Raw genomic sequence first — 19,237 nt, forward strand, 5'->3', positions numbered from 1 at the left:
AAAATAAAAATCTATCTTCATGCGGCGATTAAAAACAACAACAAAAGTATAACTGCTTATTGATAAATAGGTCCAAACATCTTAATGGGATTGGATTCCGGTTAACAGGCCCAGTCTGCAGTCTGTAGAGCTGTTGTGACATTACCGATCTTGGGCTTGAAGTATGAATAAACCAATACACATGTAGTGGAGTGTGTGTGTATATGTGTGTATATGTATGTATGTATGTATGTATGTGTGTGTGTGTGTATATATATATATATATATATATATATATATATACAAATTTCTCTCAAAAGTATATTGTCCAGATCATAATATATATATATATATATATAGTCCTTAATGATCTTCATACAATATAGATCTCAAAAATTGGATTTATCTACCTTTCAGTTTACAGCGTAAAGATTGGTGGTTCATCTTGTAGGGCAGTGGTTCCCAAACTGGGTGCAGTGGCTCCAAGGGGTGCCTCAGGTTGGTGGTCAAGTACCAAATAAAATAATTTTTATTCAATGTGATAGGCAAAACCAGTGCTAATGGCTGCCAATCAAAAAAATATGTGGACAAAATGAATCACAGCCCTGTCAACCACCATATAACTGACCTTATGGGGTGTATTCACTTGACGGCAAAAAGTCCCGGACTTTTCGCCTGGTGAACTTTCCGCCTAAACCGCTGGTTTTGGGTCTGGAAAAGTATCGCGCACGCGTGCGCCTGCTTTTCTCCCTATTCAATGCCAAGGGATGGGGGAATGGGACCTGGCGAACCTCAAGCAGGCAAAAAGTGCTGTCAGTTTAGGGGAAATCAGCCTGATACCCCCCCCCCAAAAGATGCACTGACATGGGGGATCAGTATGGCTACCCCTAATTAGCCCTGCTGAAGGTATTTGGGGTACTTAAATGGTCTCAATAGGTGCTAATAGTGTATTTGCATAAGGGGTGAAGAATAGCAAAATAACTTGTCCCAGCAAATTTGGGGTACCTGAAAATGGGGGCTAGCATATGTGTTTTTGTCTAGGTTATGGAATACATTTTGATTTCAAACCTAGTCAAATTCATCAAGTAAGATTAATGTGAACGGGAAATTTCATTTTACTTGTCAGGCAGTAATTAAATCTGCTTGGAATGTGTATTTGTGTAATCTCTCAATACCTTGTCATTATCCCAGTATGCATTCACCCTCTAATCTATTCATATATATATATATTACTAAATACCTCTATGTACTGTGTAATGATTAACAAAATGTAGTTCACCATTCAGTTTTCCATGAGGACACACGCAGCCAAATTCACAAAATGTTGTATGCAGCGGCATTGGGTACCTTTTGATAAGTTTTGCTCTTGGTAACAAAAAGAAAATAGAAATTTATATGTAAATTGTGTGTGTGTGTGAAGTTCAGGGCCAAGGTACAAGTATCCACAATTAGTTTTATTTGAGAGCACAAAATAAATAAAACTAAGTTTGGCTAAAACTAACTTACAATTCCATTCTATCAAGGTGAAAGAACCTAGTGTCCAATTTGCAAAACCGCATTTAGCACAGCACTCAGAAACACAAGGAATGATCTCTGCAGGCCTCAATCTGCTCCCTAGGCAGTGAGACTGACGCACTTTTTTCAGCCTCTCACAGGGGGTCTGACAATCAAGGTTGATAAATTAGCTGTCTACAGAAGGGAGAAAAGTAGGCAAGTATAGAATATAAAACAAGAAATCAAGTACAAAGTATAAAGTTGTGTTCCCATTAGCGGGGAGAGGGGGTGGAGTTTTGGTGAAACAATTACTGGTGATTGAATAGTTGCCATGCGCATGGCATCTATTCACTGTCACTCTGTGGGGAGAGCTTGGGGCAGCCCAGCAATCTCCGTGATTGCAGGGCATGCCCCCTACAGTGATGAAAATGAGGCCCGTCTCAAGGACACCCCTTTTCTAGTGACCATGCCCCTTTTCGGGTGCACTAACCAAAGGAATGCACTTTGGTAATAGTCGTCCTGTTCCCGGCCCACCCTAGAATGAACACCATAAAGGAAGAGCAAATGTATCCAAAACTAACCACAGAAAGAGATAAAAATAAAAAGGAGAGGGGTTGGAAATGGAGAAACTGTGGCGGCGAGGGTTTGCATAAATGGCTAGGCCAATATAGGGATAAGGGGGAGGCATATGGGTCTAACAAAAGATGGGATATTATGAGAGGATATTGTTTAATGGGAATGGGCACCAATCAATGTTGGGGTAGGGTAGACATGAAATTCTTATGTGGCAGCTTGTTTAATCTCCAGTCACCTCCACTAAAATCTGAGAATTTATCATGCGTGGAAAGGAGAATATCCTCCATGGACATATAGTATTCAATTCTATGGAACCAGTCTTTACGTGAGTTTGCGGGGGGATTTCCAGAACACCAGTAGAATGGCATGTGCTGCATTGCTGAGGTGGCATGTGAGTGATTTAAAAAAAATAAATTTATATATATATGCCAACAGAGATTGTCGAGTAAGACAGTAACCAGAAACCTGGTCTGTTGGAATGTTGTCACTCAGAATGAGACTAGCGGTGGAGAACTCATCATTCCAGTATGGAGCAATAAGGGGACAATCCCACCAAATGTGCAGTAACACATTTGTTGATGATGCCAAACTCCTATAGGAAGGGGAAGAGGGAAACCATTGGTAAACCAGAGAGGGGTGTCTATACCACTGAGTTAAGATTTTGTACTGTGTCTCCATGACTATAATACATGTAGAGCTGGAGATAGTTTTTAAGGAAAATCTTACACCAATCTGTTTTCCAGGCTGCAGTATAAGGGGGAGGGATGGTGAACGGTTATCTAGCAAAAGTCTGTATAGTCTAAAAATGTTGTTGGTGTTTGGAGGGGGGCATAGTCCCTCAAACTCCTGGCAAGGCTTAGTCTGTTGGCGTTAGAGAGAAAGTGACACAGTTAAACCTATGACCATTTCTCTTGAATCTCAGACAACTGACTGATCCCCAACAAAGATACCAACTGGATGACCCTAAAGAGCCCCATTGCAGTACAGGTAAGAAGCAAGACATTACTTCCTGGGGGAAAACGAGAGTTGGCTAGAAACAAAGTAAGGGGACCAAATGTGGAGGATATATAGGGGAGTTTCCATAATGATTTCCAGCAAATGAGAGTGGGAGTAATGGTAGGATGAGAGTGAGGGAGCGATCGAATATGGGGAAACCAGGGGTCCAATTTTAGAGGGCACACAAAAGCAATCTTCCTCTATGGTGACCCATTGTTTGATGTGCCTTGCCCTAGTCCTCTGGTCAGGATTATGGCTTGGTAGTAGGTCTTAATACTTAGTAGCTGAAGGCCAGCCCTGAGTTTTTCTCAAATTAAAAAAAACATGTCTAACACATGGGTGTTTTCTGGCCCGGATGAAGTTCTGTATTAAGATCTGTACGGTTTAGAACATGTATTGGAAGGCTTTGAAAAATAGAGCAGCCTCTGAAGGGAATTCATTTTGACTACGTCTTTTCTACAAAGTCAAGAGACTTGTTTAGAACTCCAGCGCTTATAGTCCGAACTGAGGATTTTGATTAGGAGAGTGTATGATATGAGGAGGGGAGTAAATATTCAAGGCCATAGAGTGAGTTCACCCTAAAATTTGAGAACTTGCTAAATTTCTGAACTCAATCATTAGGTGTGGGAGGGACTTGGCTGGGGACTATATATTAGCTAGCAGGTCATCTGCAAACAATGTCAATTTATGTTCAACAGGAAATGTTAGGGTTACCTTTAATGAATCTTGTCAACACCTCCATACAAAGAACAAAGACTGGGTGACAAAGGGCACCCCTGCCTAATACTATTTCTAGCAGGAATTGATTCAGATACAATGCCATTGACTTTGATTTTAGCAGATGGAGCGCCATACAGTGCCATAATCCTGTGGATTCAAAATACTTCCCCTGCTCACTTTTAATTAAGTGGATGAAAGAGGAGGACTTCTACACATATAAGGCTCTAGTCAACATCTTGCCGGGTTTATTACCCCACTGGTAGAAGCTGTTTCTGCAATGTTGAAAGGGCAGTTTGAACAAATAAAGTTAGTCAATCTTACCCCCTCCAGTTGGTGGTAAAGAGGTTGTGTGCTGTTTAAAAGCGTTGAATTTGTTGCATGAAGGCATCTGGGCAAATGTTTGTTTCTTCATATAAGATCCCAACTGGACACTTGCCCCTAATAAAGCATTTAGGTGCAAATTGCTGATCATCAGTTACTCCCATACCTTACCACAGTGATTGCCAACCTCGGTCCTCAAGGCACATTAACAGTCCTGGTTTTAGTGATATCCATGGTTGAGCACAGATGGATAAATTAAAATAACTGAGATACTAATTAAATCACCTGTGCTCAATTATGGCTATCCTTAAAACCTGGAGTGTTAGTGTGCTTTGAGGACAGTGGTTGGGAACCCCTGCCTTACCAGATTTTCATTCCAACCAATCAACTAGTTGGATGGTTGGACAGAAAATCTTTACATGTGTAGGCAATTTAAGAGATGAGACAATAGGGACTAATTGGATTAAGATCTACTTATGGTAAAAGGCATCTCATTCTCACAGGATTGAATATTAATATATGGGTGAGGCAGTGCAAATCTTATCTATAATACCCCTTTTACACTGACATGAAAATCCTGGGTTTTTGCACGGGATTGCGCATCAACCCGGGATTTTAGTCAGTGTAAATGGACCAACTCAGGTCCAGTGACCCTGGGATCCAACATGGCTAGCTTGAACGGTAGAGCATGGGTCGTTACCATGTCACTCTGCAGTGTAAACGGCGCAACACGGGTCATGATGACTCGGATTGTGCCGCATGCTGCCTGATTGGCCGGCTTCAGTGGTGCTTGGACATTACATCATCTCCAAGCGTCCACTGCAGCGCCGGAAGACCCGGGTCACTGCAGACCTGGTCCGGTGTGAATGGCGCCGACCCAGGGATAACACAGGTCAGCACCACAGTATAAAGGGGGTCATGTCCTGGGTTGGAACAGTGTTCCAGTTCTCGGGTCAAACCCCGGACTTTGGTGTATAAGGGATATAATTTAACTAAAATAGTCTGAAATGTTACGGTCCTCAGAATTTAAATCTCCATTAATTAGCCCTTAGTAGGAAGGGCAATCATTTATTATGGGAGTATCCAGTCACTTGACCCATATGTATAGATAATCAGACTTCATGTTGTATGTCACTTATACGAATCCTCACAGTATTTGTGGTAGGATATGCCTATCAATTCTTCACACTCTCATGTCCGCAATGGTTTTAATTATGCTTTGCTGTTGAAATGCTATTAATTTATACCCAGATTTAATATCCAGTCATAAAGATAGTACAAGTGTCAGCAGTATAGTAATATGTCCTATGTGCCACAGCTTGGTTGCTATTTACATTGTTGCTTATTCCCAAATGTATCTATTCTAACAACAATGTTGGAAACTAACAGCTGTCTGCTGATACTACCAGATTCTCTTTCTCGATCAGCTAATGCCTAGTGTTTGGTTCCCAAACTTTTTTGAATCCGGGAGCCCTCGACTAGCAGTGTTCTTTTCACAGCACCCCTAGGCCAGAAGTTTGTTATTGAGAAATTCAGAAAAAAATTATTGTGTTAACTGATCCTAAGGATGACAGGTAATGTGCAGTGGCGTCACAAGGGGGGTGCGGGTCGCTCCCGGGTGTCACCCACCAAGGGGTGTCACCAAAGTGCCGGCTAATCCTCATTGACGGAAGCCAGTTGCTGCACTGTAGCATTGCGTGCATAACTCTGCTCCTGACAGTGAGAAAGCCGGCACTACATCTAGACTGGCCCCCGGGGGCATCCCACATCTCCGGCACCCGCGGAGTGACTAAAATGGGGGTTCGGGCTGTGTGGGACCATGCCCCTACCCGTGAGGCCACACCCCACCGGGTGCCACCCAGGGTGGGGTCGCCACTGGTTATGTGGTGGTGGTCAAGATTGCTCTTCTGCTTATCCACATATTAACATTACATTGACCATAAATAATTTGATTTGGTGCTGGACCACCAACCGGAGGGTGCCACAGCACACAGTTTGGGAACCACTGGTCTAGTGTATTATTCCAACCGTTTGCATGGATACCAATTGGCAGCTCACAGCCTTAGATTATGCTCACAGCCTCATAATAGTATCTGTTTAAATTCCAGATTTTGCAGGTATTGTCCACTAATAAGTGTCATGCGGAAGGTTCACTTATGACACAGAAAGATATTACATCTCATTAGAACCAGATATTTTTCTAATTAAGTGCGCCATTCCTTGAACAACAACTTTATTCTTCCCTTTAATGACTCTTGGCTGCACCCCTGAGGATGTTATTGATAAGGAGTCTAACTGACATTATTATATGTCAATATATACAATATTAAAATGTGTGCAGGTGTTTATGTACATTTCCTGTGAAATCTTTGGAGACTATACTTGGGCATCACAGGGAGCCATCAGGAGTGGGTTAGTAGGCAGATGCCAGGTAGTGAGGCTCAGAGGCATAGTCAGCAATAAGGGACAAACCCCCAGGTGGGAAGGGAGAGATGTGGAAGGCCAACAAATACAGAAATTAGAAAAAATATAAAGAACAATAACCTGTGTATACCGTTTCTGGTGCACCAAAGGAGTGTGTAGACTCCTGTGACCCAGAGAGGGAGGTCAAGCGGTTGGTGGGTGTGTACGGGACCTGAACAACAAACTCCTGAAAAATGTAAATAACAAGGTGTCCCATATATAAATAAATATAACTAAGCATGTGCGCATACAGAGAGAAATAAACAGTAAAAAAAAAGTAAGCGAACCTATTTTATAAAGAAGCTAGAGATAGACTGACAGAGCAACAGGTAGAATTAAAGCAGGACTCCAACACCTCGACTACAGGGGTAGGCTCCTAATGACATAGCATACTAGTAGAAGAGGAGTAAGACTATGAAGCCAGTGTAGCTGTGAGGAGGTTGGGAATGTTGTGCAGCTGACATGGATGTCGCCATACCTGTGAAAAATGAAGGGAAGGAAGGGTGGTAATTTATGGACAAGGAGAGAACCAACAGTCAAAGCAAAAACAGGCATAAAGGAGAGTAAAATGGGCCTGATTCATTACTGATCACGGCTGCGATTATTCACGCAGACCCACTGCGAAAATATGCTAATGTTTGCAATCGCAATGCTGTCGCAGCCTAACATAAGAACGTCCACTTCCCCTTACTCACATCCATAATACGTAGCAAAACACTGAAACCATCGGTAACATCTGAGCCTCACACACAATTGCACAAGGTCAGACCTTTCTCAGAACTGCTAACCTCGTTGCACACAGTGGGAGCTCAAGCTTCGTATACCATCGCAGTGGCTAATTTATGCACGCCCCTGTAACGACATTTAAACACACTGACATGCCTGCGTTTCACCGACAACCCCCCTTTCACCACTCCAAATGGTCACTTCCTGTCAATCATTCTGCAATAGGTATGCTTAGTGTCTGTGATCGCAGTGAGACCTTCACGCATGCACACTGCGATGCGCAGAATGCAACAGTCGGCTGTCTGCGTGCAGTTGTGATCCGTAATGAGTCAGGCCCATAGTCAGTTGAGAATTTGGTATCTTCGGCAGCTTTCCATTTAGAACCTTGCACAGTCTGCCAGGATTCTTTGTCCAGTATGGAGGAACGAAGGTCTAGTGGACAAGGGGTTTATTTCCAATATGGAATCTGTGCCTTTTGCAGGTGCAGAGATGAGTCCAGCTTAGTAGGGGAGGAAATAACAATCATCTTCCCAATATGTGTGACTTGATGATTGAAGGGGAAACCACAATGGTATTTCACATTGTTTCTGCAAAGTTCATCAGTGAGAAGCTTTAGAGCTCTACGTTGTTACAGTGCGTGACACGAGAGATCAGGATATATCAGTATTAAATCTACATTGTAATCAATGCTATCCAATTGACATACTTTGTCTAGAATCTTTTCTTTCTCTGTAAAATAATGGAGTTTGCAAATTATATCGCGGGACTGGTCTGCAGGGAGGCCTCTCGGACTTAGGGCTATGTGTGCTCTTTCAAAGATAATTGTGGCACTGGGGTCATGGCCAAGGAGTTTGTTGAATATTTTTGTCAGTGCATCTGTAAGTGAAGATTGGGGGCATCTAGGGGAAGCTCTCTGATTCGAATATTGTTCCGTCTCCCACTATTATCGAAGTCATCCATCCTTGATTTTAGTAAGCAGATATCTGGGGCCTGTGAAGTGATTGTCTTTCAACTGATGGAAGAGATCCTCCAAGGTATCCCTACCTTCCCCCAGACTGGAGACAGTCAGGTAGGAGGGTGAAGTCTTCCTGAATGGCAGCAATTTCCTTCCTGACTGTGTCTTGTATATTTTGTTTATTCGGAACAGTTTCAATATATGTGAGGATCTCCCTTATGTCAATCCCGGGATTGGAAGAGGATTAAACCTCCATATCACCAGTCACAAGGCCAGAGTGAGGGGAGGGTGGATGGGTAGTAAAATCTTGGGAGTCTGAGTCAGGACTGAGTGAAGAAACAGATGCATATCGCAGTGTAAGAGAGAGAGTCCTATGAGTGACTGGCACCTGTGAAGGGAGCAGTGACTCTGAAAGCAGGAAAATGTTGCTTGTAGCATAGGGGATCACTGCAGATGTCAGGAAAGCAGCAGGAACACCAACTCTAGCAGTAATACAACGACCAGAGCCGCAGTGGCAAGCAGGTCCCAGGAGGTACCCTCCAGACAGCCGTCAGTGGAGAACAGCAGCTCAGAAAACACAGGCAACAGCCGGAGTAGCTGCACTTTGTTGAAGAAGTACGCTTGGTTATACCAGTGAGCAAGGGCAGCTGCCAGCAGAGCCATGACATGATGGGCAGATATGGCACCCCACACCTGGCAGCAGGGAGCCTCTCACAACAGTGCATTGAACGGTGACCACTGTAGAAGGGGCAACTGAGCAGAGGCTCCAGGGCTGGTAGGACACTGGGATGGATGGCTTCCATCCATCCCAGAGGGTCCAGCCTGGTGTCACACTGGTCATGGGACCCAAGGTTGTCGAGGTAGGTTGACCTGTGTGCAAGGAACTCTCTGTTAGAGAGTCCTGTGGTGGTTGAGTACATGGACCAAAACCAGAGTTTGTATTGGCATGAGCTGTCAAGTCCCCTCATATTTAAATTTTTAGTTTGTCATAGTCCTTGGCATCAGTAAGGCTCAAGTCAAATTATGCCTTTTGCGGTACCCCTGACAGAAAGGGTGCCAAAAGGCCTTCCCTCTGACCTTTTAGGCCAACGTGCCTCTGCAGTTCTTTCAAAAGTTGTTAAATAGGTTCCAACATCATCACGCTTTCTCATATTTTGCAGAAAATGTCTAGCCCGTATGGAGCAAGAGATAGTTGTTTCAATGCATAAGCATATTCATCAGGATATATATAATGAAGCTCAAAAGTATAAATTTTTTGAAATGTCCAAGTAAAGTGATAGTCTTTAGAAACGAATCGCATTCGCCCAGCTTCTGCCTGAACAGGACTTGGTCCCATGGGGCTCTGGGATCACTTTACATTACTACTGTATGAAAATAGAAGTATATCCTCTCACAACAGTGTCAAAAATAAACACGGAAATAGCCATTTTGCTATTTTTATTTACTAATTTTTATGATTTCACTAAAAATATAGTTCCACTTGAAAAATTATTCATTCATTAGATTTTGTTATAACAAATTAATATGCTTTGTGTATTCGTTCCACGGACACCTTTTTTTATGATTTCAATTCTGATTAAAGCTGTTTCCAATGTTGAGGAGTTGCCAGAAACTACTGTTTATCAAGTGTCCTGGCTTATATTTGATTACTGTGAAAGAGAGGGTAAGGTTCATTTTAATAACAAAGGCTCATATGCTTTTAACTTTGTCTAGCTCAAATACAAACTATGTTTGGTATAAGCAAGTATGCACAAGTGTCTGGTCTTTGTTTCTGTTCAAATATAAACCTTGTTAACACACATTTATTAGGCATAACCTGGAACAAAAAAAAAAATCTGCCTAGAAAAATTAAACCGGTTTATGCATCCTCTCTCTTTAGACAGAAGTAGACACATGAGTAAATACTGAGTTACAGAGACTTGAGGTGGGAGTAAATGAACAGTAGTTACTAATTAATGTTAAATATAACTTTTACAGAATGTGTATATATAATATATATTACAAGAAGACACACTTTCAAACACATTAAAACACAAGTTACTATAACAGCTGTAAACAAAACAGTATACCTACTGTAACAAACTGCTGAATGCCATTAATGATATAGTAAATTAACAGACTCTTTTGAACATTGTTTATTGTTAATTTTTGTAGTACACGTACATACAAGTCAAGAGGAGTAATTTGAAAGGAAAGAGCGGACAGGTCGAATTGGGTCCAAAAAATGGACATGTGAGATTTGTGGTTACATGTCTCTTAAGGGATGCAGTTAAGATGCGGGCGGTTGGGATGTCGGCGGTTGAAATCCTGGCGCTGGAATCCCAACCCGCATCCAGAATACCAGAATCCCGACATCACTTGAGATGCTGATCCCGGAATACCGAATGTAAGTATAGCCGCGTGGGTTAGGTTTAGGCCACGGGGGAGGGGGGGGGGGGGTTAGGGTTAGGATACTTACCAAGCCCCTGTCAGGATTCTGAGCATCGGGATGCTGCTGTCTATCTTCTGACCGCCAGCATCCCGACTGCCAGTCTCCTGTATGTATTCCTTACCATGAGGTGGTGATGACATTGTGTACTCACTGCGGGTTCATGGTCAAATCCACTGTATATCCAAAACTGATTGGGAAAAAACTGATTGGTCAGATCATGGCTGTTCTCATGCTCTGACCAATCAGTGCTTGCATTCATTTATATGGAATGTATGGCTGTAATCTAATGTTCTCAACTAGATGCAAGGGCATGCTGGTACCTGTGGTTCTCCAAGTGCCAGCATGCCCTAGCAGCCATTTAAATCTTACATGACAGGGACCTGTAGTACCCCAGTTACAATATAAATTTTATAATTAATCAGTCATTTTTAACAACACACAGACAGCCCTGGGGTGTGAGGAATATTCCTAGAGCTATAAGCATGGGCTGTTTTTTCTAGAAGATAGGGAGGGGCTCACTACTTTTTTTTACACTCCCAACCCCCCTATTCTGACTGGCCTAGAGCTGGTTGTCATGTTGGATTGTGGAAACTTCTCGGAGACCCCATGCGCTCCCCCTCCCCCCCCTGATTTTTCCTCAACCAGCCTAGTTTTAAAGGTTATCAATTTGCAGGGGGTCCTAATGCCTTTTAAAGAAAAAATAAGTTCTTCTATTTTATTTACCTAAATATATAGAAGGCTGCACAGACCCTAGGTATCAAACATTTTTATTTTTTACTTACAGCAGTTTTACAGTTCCTTCAAAAGCAGCTCCTGAGTAGATCTGGAAAAAGTCAGTAAATTAGTAAATTGATGGGATGCCAAATTGTTGGAAAATTGCTGCAATCCCATCAGGATTTCAAACTACCTTAATTTGAAAGCTGATTTACTTTAACTATAGTTGCCTACTTTTGAAAAAGCATTTCAGGGAGATTGTGAAAGCAACACCTGCGGCGGTAAAGTGGACGTGTCCTGCTACATCTGAGAGGCGTATCATAAAACTGACTTGATGTGCCCACACACTAGGCGTTCAGGTCACGATCCAATATCGTGTCCGATTTCTCCCCCTGCAGTTGTGGGCACGATTTGGTGTTAAAAACAATCCAAATTGACCCACGATCTATCGTGCACCCTATACTATTCCAGTGCATTGTTATAAGATTTTCAAATCTTGCCTGCGGCAGGCAAGATCTTAAGATATGACGTATGACCAGCGGGTACGTGCATCGTAATTGTGAGTAGAGAATCACGATTAGGACATATTTTACACTGTCGTCCCGATGAGTCGGAATCGGGCTGATCGTGTAAAATATTGCCTAGTGTGTGGACACCTTTACATCCAAATGTAAATGAGCCCCAAAGCAATTAGTAAGATTTACTTGTTGATGAAGACACACATACTTTTCAGAAATTGCATGAGCCATAGAGATAATTGTGCCTTATAACCAATCCAGGGAAATGATACTAATGATCCCATTTGAATGTGTATATATATATATATATATATATATATATATATATATATATATATATCCGTTTTTAAAAAAAAAATATAACCGCTTCATAATTATTTATTTATTAACAGTTTCTTATATAGCGCAGCATATTCCGTTGGTCTTTACAATCGGAAACATTTATAGTACAAAACAGGGTAATAACAGACAGACATAGAGGTAAGGTGCAATCAGGGAGATTGCTAGTCTTTTCAGGGAGTCAGGGAGATTGCTACTATTTCAGGGAGTCTCCCTGACAATCAGGGAGAGTTGTCAAGTATGACTTTAACGAATATCTGTGTTTGCTTGAATTCTTCTACCACTAGAATGACAACACCTTTTTATCCATTGATAATTAATCAATACTGAGATTTTTAGAGGGATTTTTGTTCCAGGGTTTTGTATATTTTCATTGGTTTGTAAATTTTAGGGGGAAAGTCAAAGTACAGATGTGCCAACATACACCTATTCTCAAATCACGCCAAATATCCCTGTTTAGTGTACCACGAACTTCGCGACTTAGCCACATTAAAACAGTAATCCTAAGTACCTAGTACACTATGTGCACATAAAGATGCAAAATTGAGGAAAAAGTACACAACTAGAGCAGTGGCGTCCCTACCTCTTGTGAGACCTGGTGCAGTAGGGGTGTGCATGCTTGTAGTGCGCTTTGGCAAAAAGAGGGCTTTGCCTCGCGGCCAGAAGCCCCATTTTTGTCACTCCAGGGGTCATGGAGATGCGGACTGCCCCCCCAGGGACAAGTCTGTTTGCAGTGCTGGCTCCCTCTGGTCAGGAGCCGAGTGCTGCACGTAATGCTACAGTGCAGCACTCTGCTCTTGTCACTGAGGGTGAGTCTGCACTTTGGTGTCACCCCTCGGCAGGTGACAACCAGGTGTGTCCCGCACCCCCCTTGTGACGCCACTGGATACAAGTGATCTGCGCCATGCATCATTATTCTTTATCTGCGGCTTTATACTAATTCCGTTGCAACAAATAAAATAATCCTAAATATCTAGTACACTATATGCAAACTAAGACACAAAATTGAGGAAAGTGCACAGTACAGGAGTTGAGCCACATTGCGCAAAAAAGATAGATGTACGAGATCACATCTGTAATGTTAGAGAGCTGAGATTATTTAATCAGTTTAATAGATCAAAACAATCCCAAAAATAATACTGCAACTGGATGTAAGCAGTCAGACAGTGACTGCAACGGACCATGTTTGCAGCTATCTTCCAATGTTGAACGGCTATACCAGGGGTATAGCCAGAACTTTGTGAACCCCGTAGCAACATTTTCAAGGGGTCCCTTCCCGCTTCTAAAGAGACTCCTCTCTCCACAGCAGTTGTTAATTTTATATGCCATAGTAGTACCCTAGTTAATTTACGCTCCATTGTAGTTCCCTAGCTCATTTTATAAACTATAGTGGCGCACTAGTTCATGTTATGCCCCATAATAGTGACCTAGTTCACATTATATCACACAGTGCCCCCAGTTCATATTATGTCACATTGTATTGCCCCAAATTCACAATATGTCTCATTGTACTACTTCCAGTACACAAGCCACGCAGTTCCCCCAGTTCACATTATGGCAGCGAATCAATTCAAAGCAATGCTGAATAGCCCTGGGAGGGAGCTCCCAGAGCTATTCAATTCAGCACGCTGTTTAGACTGACTAAAGGATTTTTTCTTGTTGCACCCTCCTGAGGTTGCGAGGAGAAATCCTACTAAAGTTCTGGCCGTGCGGCTGTTTGCTGGCTAGCGTGGCACTAACAGCCTCGCGGATGGATTTTAGTCAGAGAATGCCAGTTCCTGCGACTAAACACTCAGGTTAAGTCGCGAGAGCCGGCATTATCCAACTTAACAGCGCTGAATTGAATAGCTCTGGGAGATCCCTCCTGGGGAAATTTAGCATCGCTTCAATTGGATTGCAGCCAATATCACACAGTGCTTAGCGGGCAGTTCTGGGAACCTGGTAGACAACTTTATTACCTGGGTGCAGTTGAGTTTATGGGGCTCCTTAAGCTGCTGGGCCCCAAAGCAATGGCACCCCTGCGTCCACTATAGCTATGCTCATGGGCTGAATCCTTTCAAATGTATCAGTACACATGCAGTATGTATGTGTATGGCCAAAACTGACTGAGACCTTCCCCTTTGGCAGTCTAATTGAGGGACTGTATTGTATAGTATACAGCCACCGTATACTATACAAGAAATTGTAAGGAAAAATATGTATTGCTCAAAGGACATAAACAGCAATACTGCAGCACAGTATAGCAGCTAATGCCCCTCAATTCACACATTATAGCACCCCTGCCCCCCCCCCCACACACACACATACATGCCATATTAAAGCAGCCACCCCTCAGTATTGTAGTAAACCCCCTTCAAAATGTAAAAGCCTCCGTTCCCCTGACATCATGGCAGCCAGAGTACTGTTAGCAGAGTAATCTGTGACAACACTTTGGCTTTGGACCTATTAGCAGAGTGTCAGTACCTGAAGATGATCTATCAATGTGAAGTGCAACAGGACATGCTGGGTACAGTAGTCCCCCAGCCAGACTGATGAACCAGGATACGATATACTTGGCCAGAATATATTGGGTGTTAAATATGTAATGCAGTTGTTGGTGCTGGTGGCGGTTAGATGTATAGATTTAGGTAGAACAAGTATAATAAGACACAGGGATGTCACAGCCTCCTGCTGGGAGTTGTAGTGCGCTGGATGTGATAGCTGTAAATGCATCGGTGGGTGGTAGCGCTATTGCTCCTCACTACAGTGATGGTGATATGGTGTACTTGCGGTTTCATGTAGTGCTCTGTGCAGCTGTATAGTGGGAAAGTCTCTGGGTCCGTCCGTTCGCATGGAATGCCATGGAGGAAAGACGTGCAGAGACACAGCACATGCCAGAGGTTGGGCCTGCTGGCTGAGCTCTATTGGCTCCTAGTGACTGCCGAGTCAGCTTACCTTGGCACTTTGGATTGGAGTCAGTGCAGGAGCTCACCATCCAACACTCCATACCCCCACATTATTAAATAACTATATTTTCTAATCTGCCCGTTTTGTAAATGAAAAACTGTGTTGCATGAATATTTTAAGGTAATACGATTTGATTAATTTTGGCATCCTTTCCACACATCAACACATTAAAGTACTTTTGTTTATTGGACTATGGGCCTGATTCAAACTTGCAAGTGCTATGTGCTCGCAAGCGGGTCGATGGCTGGGCAGTGCGCATGCGCGAATGAGAAATCACCCACTCTGGGGCTCGCAGCAAAACGGGGCGGCTGTCAATGGTGATCGACAGCTCGCCCTGTTTTGTAGGCAGGGAGGGGGCGTGGCTGGCCAAACAGAGGCGTTCCCGAAGGAACACTTGCCGTTTGAGGGCGGCCCTACTGACATCACTAGTGATGTCAGTAGTAAGCTTCTGGCTCTATTAGAGCCGGAAGCTCACTGGGGCTTGCGGCAGACGAGACCCTACCACAAGGGTCTCGTCACAAGCCCGATGGTCGCGACCATCACCTGGCCGCTCGCAAAAGCTGTGGGTGATCACCCACAGCTTAGCGAGCGGCCAGAAGGCCAGTCCAAAAAAAAACTGACCTTCAGACCTGCGAGCAAGCGGGTCTGAATCAGGTCCTATATTCAAAGCCAGTCATTGCTATCAGTGGAGTATCACAAAATTAAGTCTCTGCCATCTTACACATCAGTCATTACTTTTCTGGAGACTGCCACCTCCTCAGAGAAATAAAATGTAAATTAGAAATTCCCCTTCAATCACCCTAAGACTCAACATGGGTGCATACATTGTGACGTGTGGCAATAAAGTTAATATTAATTTGAATAATGCCGTTTTGTTTTCAAAGGCAGTCTGATCGAAGGCGAAGCTCTGTGGTCCTAAGCATACCTGGTCTGGAAGTGTTCCCAGGAGATCTTCTGGTATCAGATGGTGCCTCTGATTATATGCATCATGCTCCGTGGCTTTCTAATAATGGTAAGAGTGCCTTACACCCCTTACAGTATATAGCATCCCCATGTAGCCCTTTGGTGCTCCCCATCTTCATTCCTACCTTTACCTGTACTGAACAGCCAGTCCAGCCGCTCTGACTGTACTCTGAGCAGAGAAATGTAAGCATGAACAAATAAAATTTTTATCTATTTCAGCATTGTAGTTACTCTCATAGGTGGCTTTTCATTGCATGTGATTTTCTGCCAGACCAATAAGGTGCCGCATGTACTGTGTAACTGTTTCCACATATATATGGGATGCAGTTATTATGCCTGCAGTCGAAATACTGATGCCACAATCCTGCCCCGCGGCATAATGCTAACGGCGATATCCCAATGGACATCAGGATACCGGGGTCAGCATCCCGACCGTCGGAATCCCGAACGTCTGGTCAGCGAGCAAGTATGCGCTGTTAGCTGGGGATGGGGGTGGTTAGGATTAGGCACCCCCAGGGGTGATTTTGATGGTTTTTCACTATTCTGTACAGCATTAGTCGTGGAAGGTGTAGGTGTATGAACAATTTATCGGCTCCCTTTTGTCACAGAGCAGTGATTATTTCAGTGAAGCAAGTTACAGGGAAAAAAAAACCTTGCACCAAGCTGCTGTGTAGGATCTGGCCATGGTGCTGAAACAGCAAGAGAGCATCTGAAACTGAGGTTTGGAATGAAGCAAGTGATAGAAAAAACTGTTGTGCTATTTGAGTGACTGGATGCTGCTGCAGGGATGACGGCTGTGCCCTGTTGCTTAGCAGCAGCCTAGTGAGAGGAGGGAGTCAGGGACTGAGCAGGGTCACACCTGATGCAGACCGAGAGCATGAAGATGCATTGATGCAGACACAGTAGCCAGGAAGGAAACAGGGGTACACTATTGAATGATGTCTATTCAATGATGGCAAACATTGAACCACCACCATCAAATGCTAAAAACACTACCTTTGGAACAAAAGTATTGATGGATAGTAACCAACGGATTCCAATATCCATCCCTACACTGAACTTGCAGGCGGACTACAGCCACCACTCCTCACCGTAAAGTTCTCCCTCTCCAGCGGGGTGATCCCACTCAGCCACATGCCTACGGTGTACAGGAGGCACCACCCATGGAAGTCAGTGGTGTTTTTGGACAGGGGCACCACGGCCTGGAAGCCTAGAAAATAAAGGGTACATTGTGCAAAGAGGACATTGCTCATTCCCATGTTTGGCAGCCAGGGAGGGATGCACATGGAGGCTGCGGAAATATGCACAGGTGCCCCGGGGACATGCTGCTGCTAATGCTTATACAAATGTACACATTGCAATACAAATCTCTCATCCATGCTGCAGTGCAGCAGCAGTGGGGTTGTGGTGACACTGGTGAGATGCACTGGGCAGGAGTCAGAAGCAGGGGACTGTGGTGAGATGCAGAGGCCTGTGGTTTGATGCAGGGGGCTGTGGTAAGAAGCAGGAGTGAGAAGCAGGGGCCTGTGGTGAGATGCAAGGAGACAGGAGTAAGAAGCGGGAGGCTGTTGTGACATGGCGTGGGTTGTTATTGGATGCAGGGGGCTGTGGCGAGATGAAATTGTTCCCATTCGAAGCCGGGGCAGGTCGCTAGTTCACTATAAGGAAACATGGTATTTCCTTTATCATCCATCTGGGGGATGCCTTACATCTGGTTTATGTATAGTGGTGGGTGGAGTCGGACACTAGCTAATTGAAACGGTCTCCCACCCCCTATATAACCCCCTCCCTTCCACTGTAAGCTCAGTCTTGTTTTTAGTGCCTTTTGAGTAAGGTCCTAGCTTTTACTTTTTATTTTAATGTTTTGGCTTTTTGGGTGCTTAGTTCCTGGAGACAGGCGACAAGCACCAACAGAATGAGATTTATATAGATTAGAAGGTTTGTGTGAACCTGTATACCACTCTAAAGACGGCCCCTGAGAGAGTCACCAAACTACCATGTCTCTGGATCTCTCTCCATTCCAGACACACATCTGAGGGGGCCGCAGGCAAAAAGGTAAGATTTATTACAAAGTGTAATAATCTTTTTGCCAATACTGCTTCCTAGCACACTGCTTTTGAGCAGATTGGCCGGCGCTTATAATTACTCAGAGATTCTGTAGAGCCAACTCACACCTCCATGGGCTGTTCAGCACAACACTGTTTCAATCCTCACGGTTTTCAATCCTGCTGCTGCTTTTAAAGGAGAGAGGGGTGTTTCTGGTTCCAGGACACTGCTGCACGTGCAGACGCACAGCGGTGATGTCATCAGGCAGGGCCACAAGTAGTTTCCAGGCTGGAGACTGAGACAGGTGGCTGGAATCAATAGAGCACCGTGGCCCAAAGAGCGTGTGGCGGGTGATGTAATTGAGAGCGCCGGAGGCTATGTGACATGTAGTCGCGCAGCGGTGATGTCATCAGGCTGGAGGTTATGATTACAGGTGTCCTTAATTAGCAGGACCCTATGGCTGGCCACGCCTCCACTCCCCCAGGTACTGTATTTAGTTTGTTTTAAATACAGCTGAGGTCTGTTGGAAGTCACAGCAGGCTCTGGGGGATGGAAGCCTGACAAGCTAAATAGTTAACTGGGATTTTTACTATTGTGTATTTAACCTGGTGCTGTGGGCAGGGCCAGATTATAGGAAGGGCGAACGGGGCGGTCGTCCAGGGGCCCCCACACTGCTGCAGATACTGACCCAAACCTGGCCAGATCCCAGCAGCAAAAAAAAAGCACACAGTCACACTCACTGACTGTAATGGGCAACGGACCCGACCGTGACTGACAGTGACTGTGAATGGAGGCGGGTACATTACGGCATTAGGCCCCCCCCCCCACCCACGCACACCGCAAATCGCGGCATTAGGGCAGTAAGGGTTGGGGTCTACTGTCGTGAGGTGCCCACCTCCAACCATCAGATGCTGCAGCTAAAAAGGTAGTGTGTGCACGCTTCTCTCTCCCCTTCTGTCTCTCCCCCTCTGTCCCTTCCTCTCTACATCCCTCTATCTTCCCTTACTCCCTGCCCCCTCTCTCTTTTCTCCCATCATTACCACTCTACCT

The 19,237-nt window shown here is 44.2% G+C and overlaps 1 protein-coding gene across 5 annotated transcripts in view; it reads left to right on the forward strand.

Annotated features, from left to right (window-relative positions):
- The window catches only part of PLEKHG7 (pleckstrin homology and RhoGEF domain containing G7), a 181,960-nt gene that overhangs the window by 92,435 nt on the left and 70,288 nt on the right, over positions 1-19,237 (forward strand). For all 5 annotated transcript variants that reach the window (XM_088454488.1, XM_088454495.1, XM_088454480.1 and 2 more), the window contains one exon: positions 16,063-16,190. In XM_088454488.1, coding sequence (XP_088310614.1) covers positions 16,063-16,190 — 128 coding nt within the window. The remainder of the gene's footprint in view (positions 1-16,062; positions 16,191-19,237) is intronic.

Source organism: Taudactylus pleione, unplaced genomic scaffold, assembly GCF_031769625.1.
Source record: "Taudactylus pleione unplaced genomic scaffold, aTauple2 ptg000040l, whole genome shotgun sequence".
Lineage (NCBI taxonomy): Eukaryota > Metazoa > Chordata > Amphibia > Anura > Myobatrachidae > Taudactylus > Taudactylus pleione.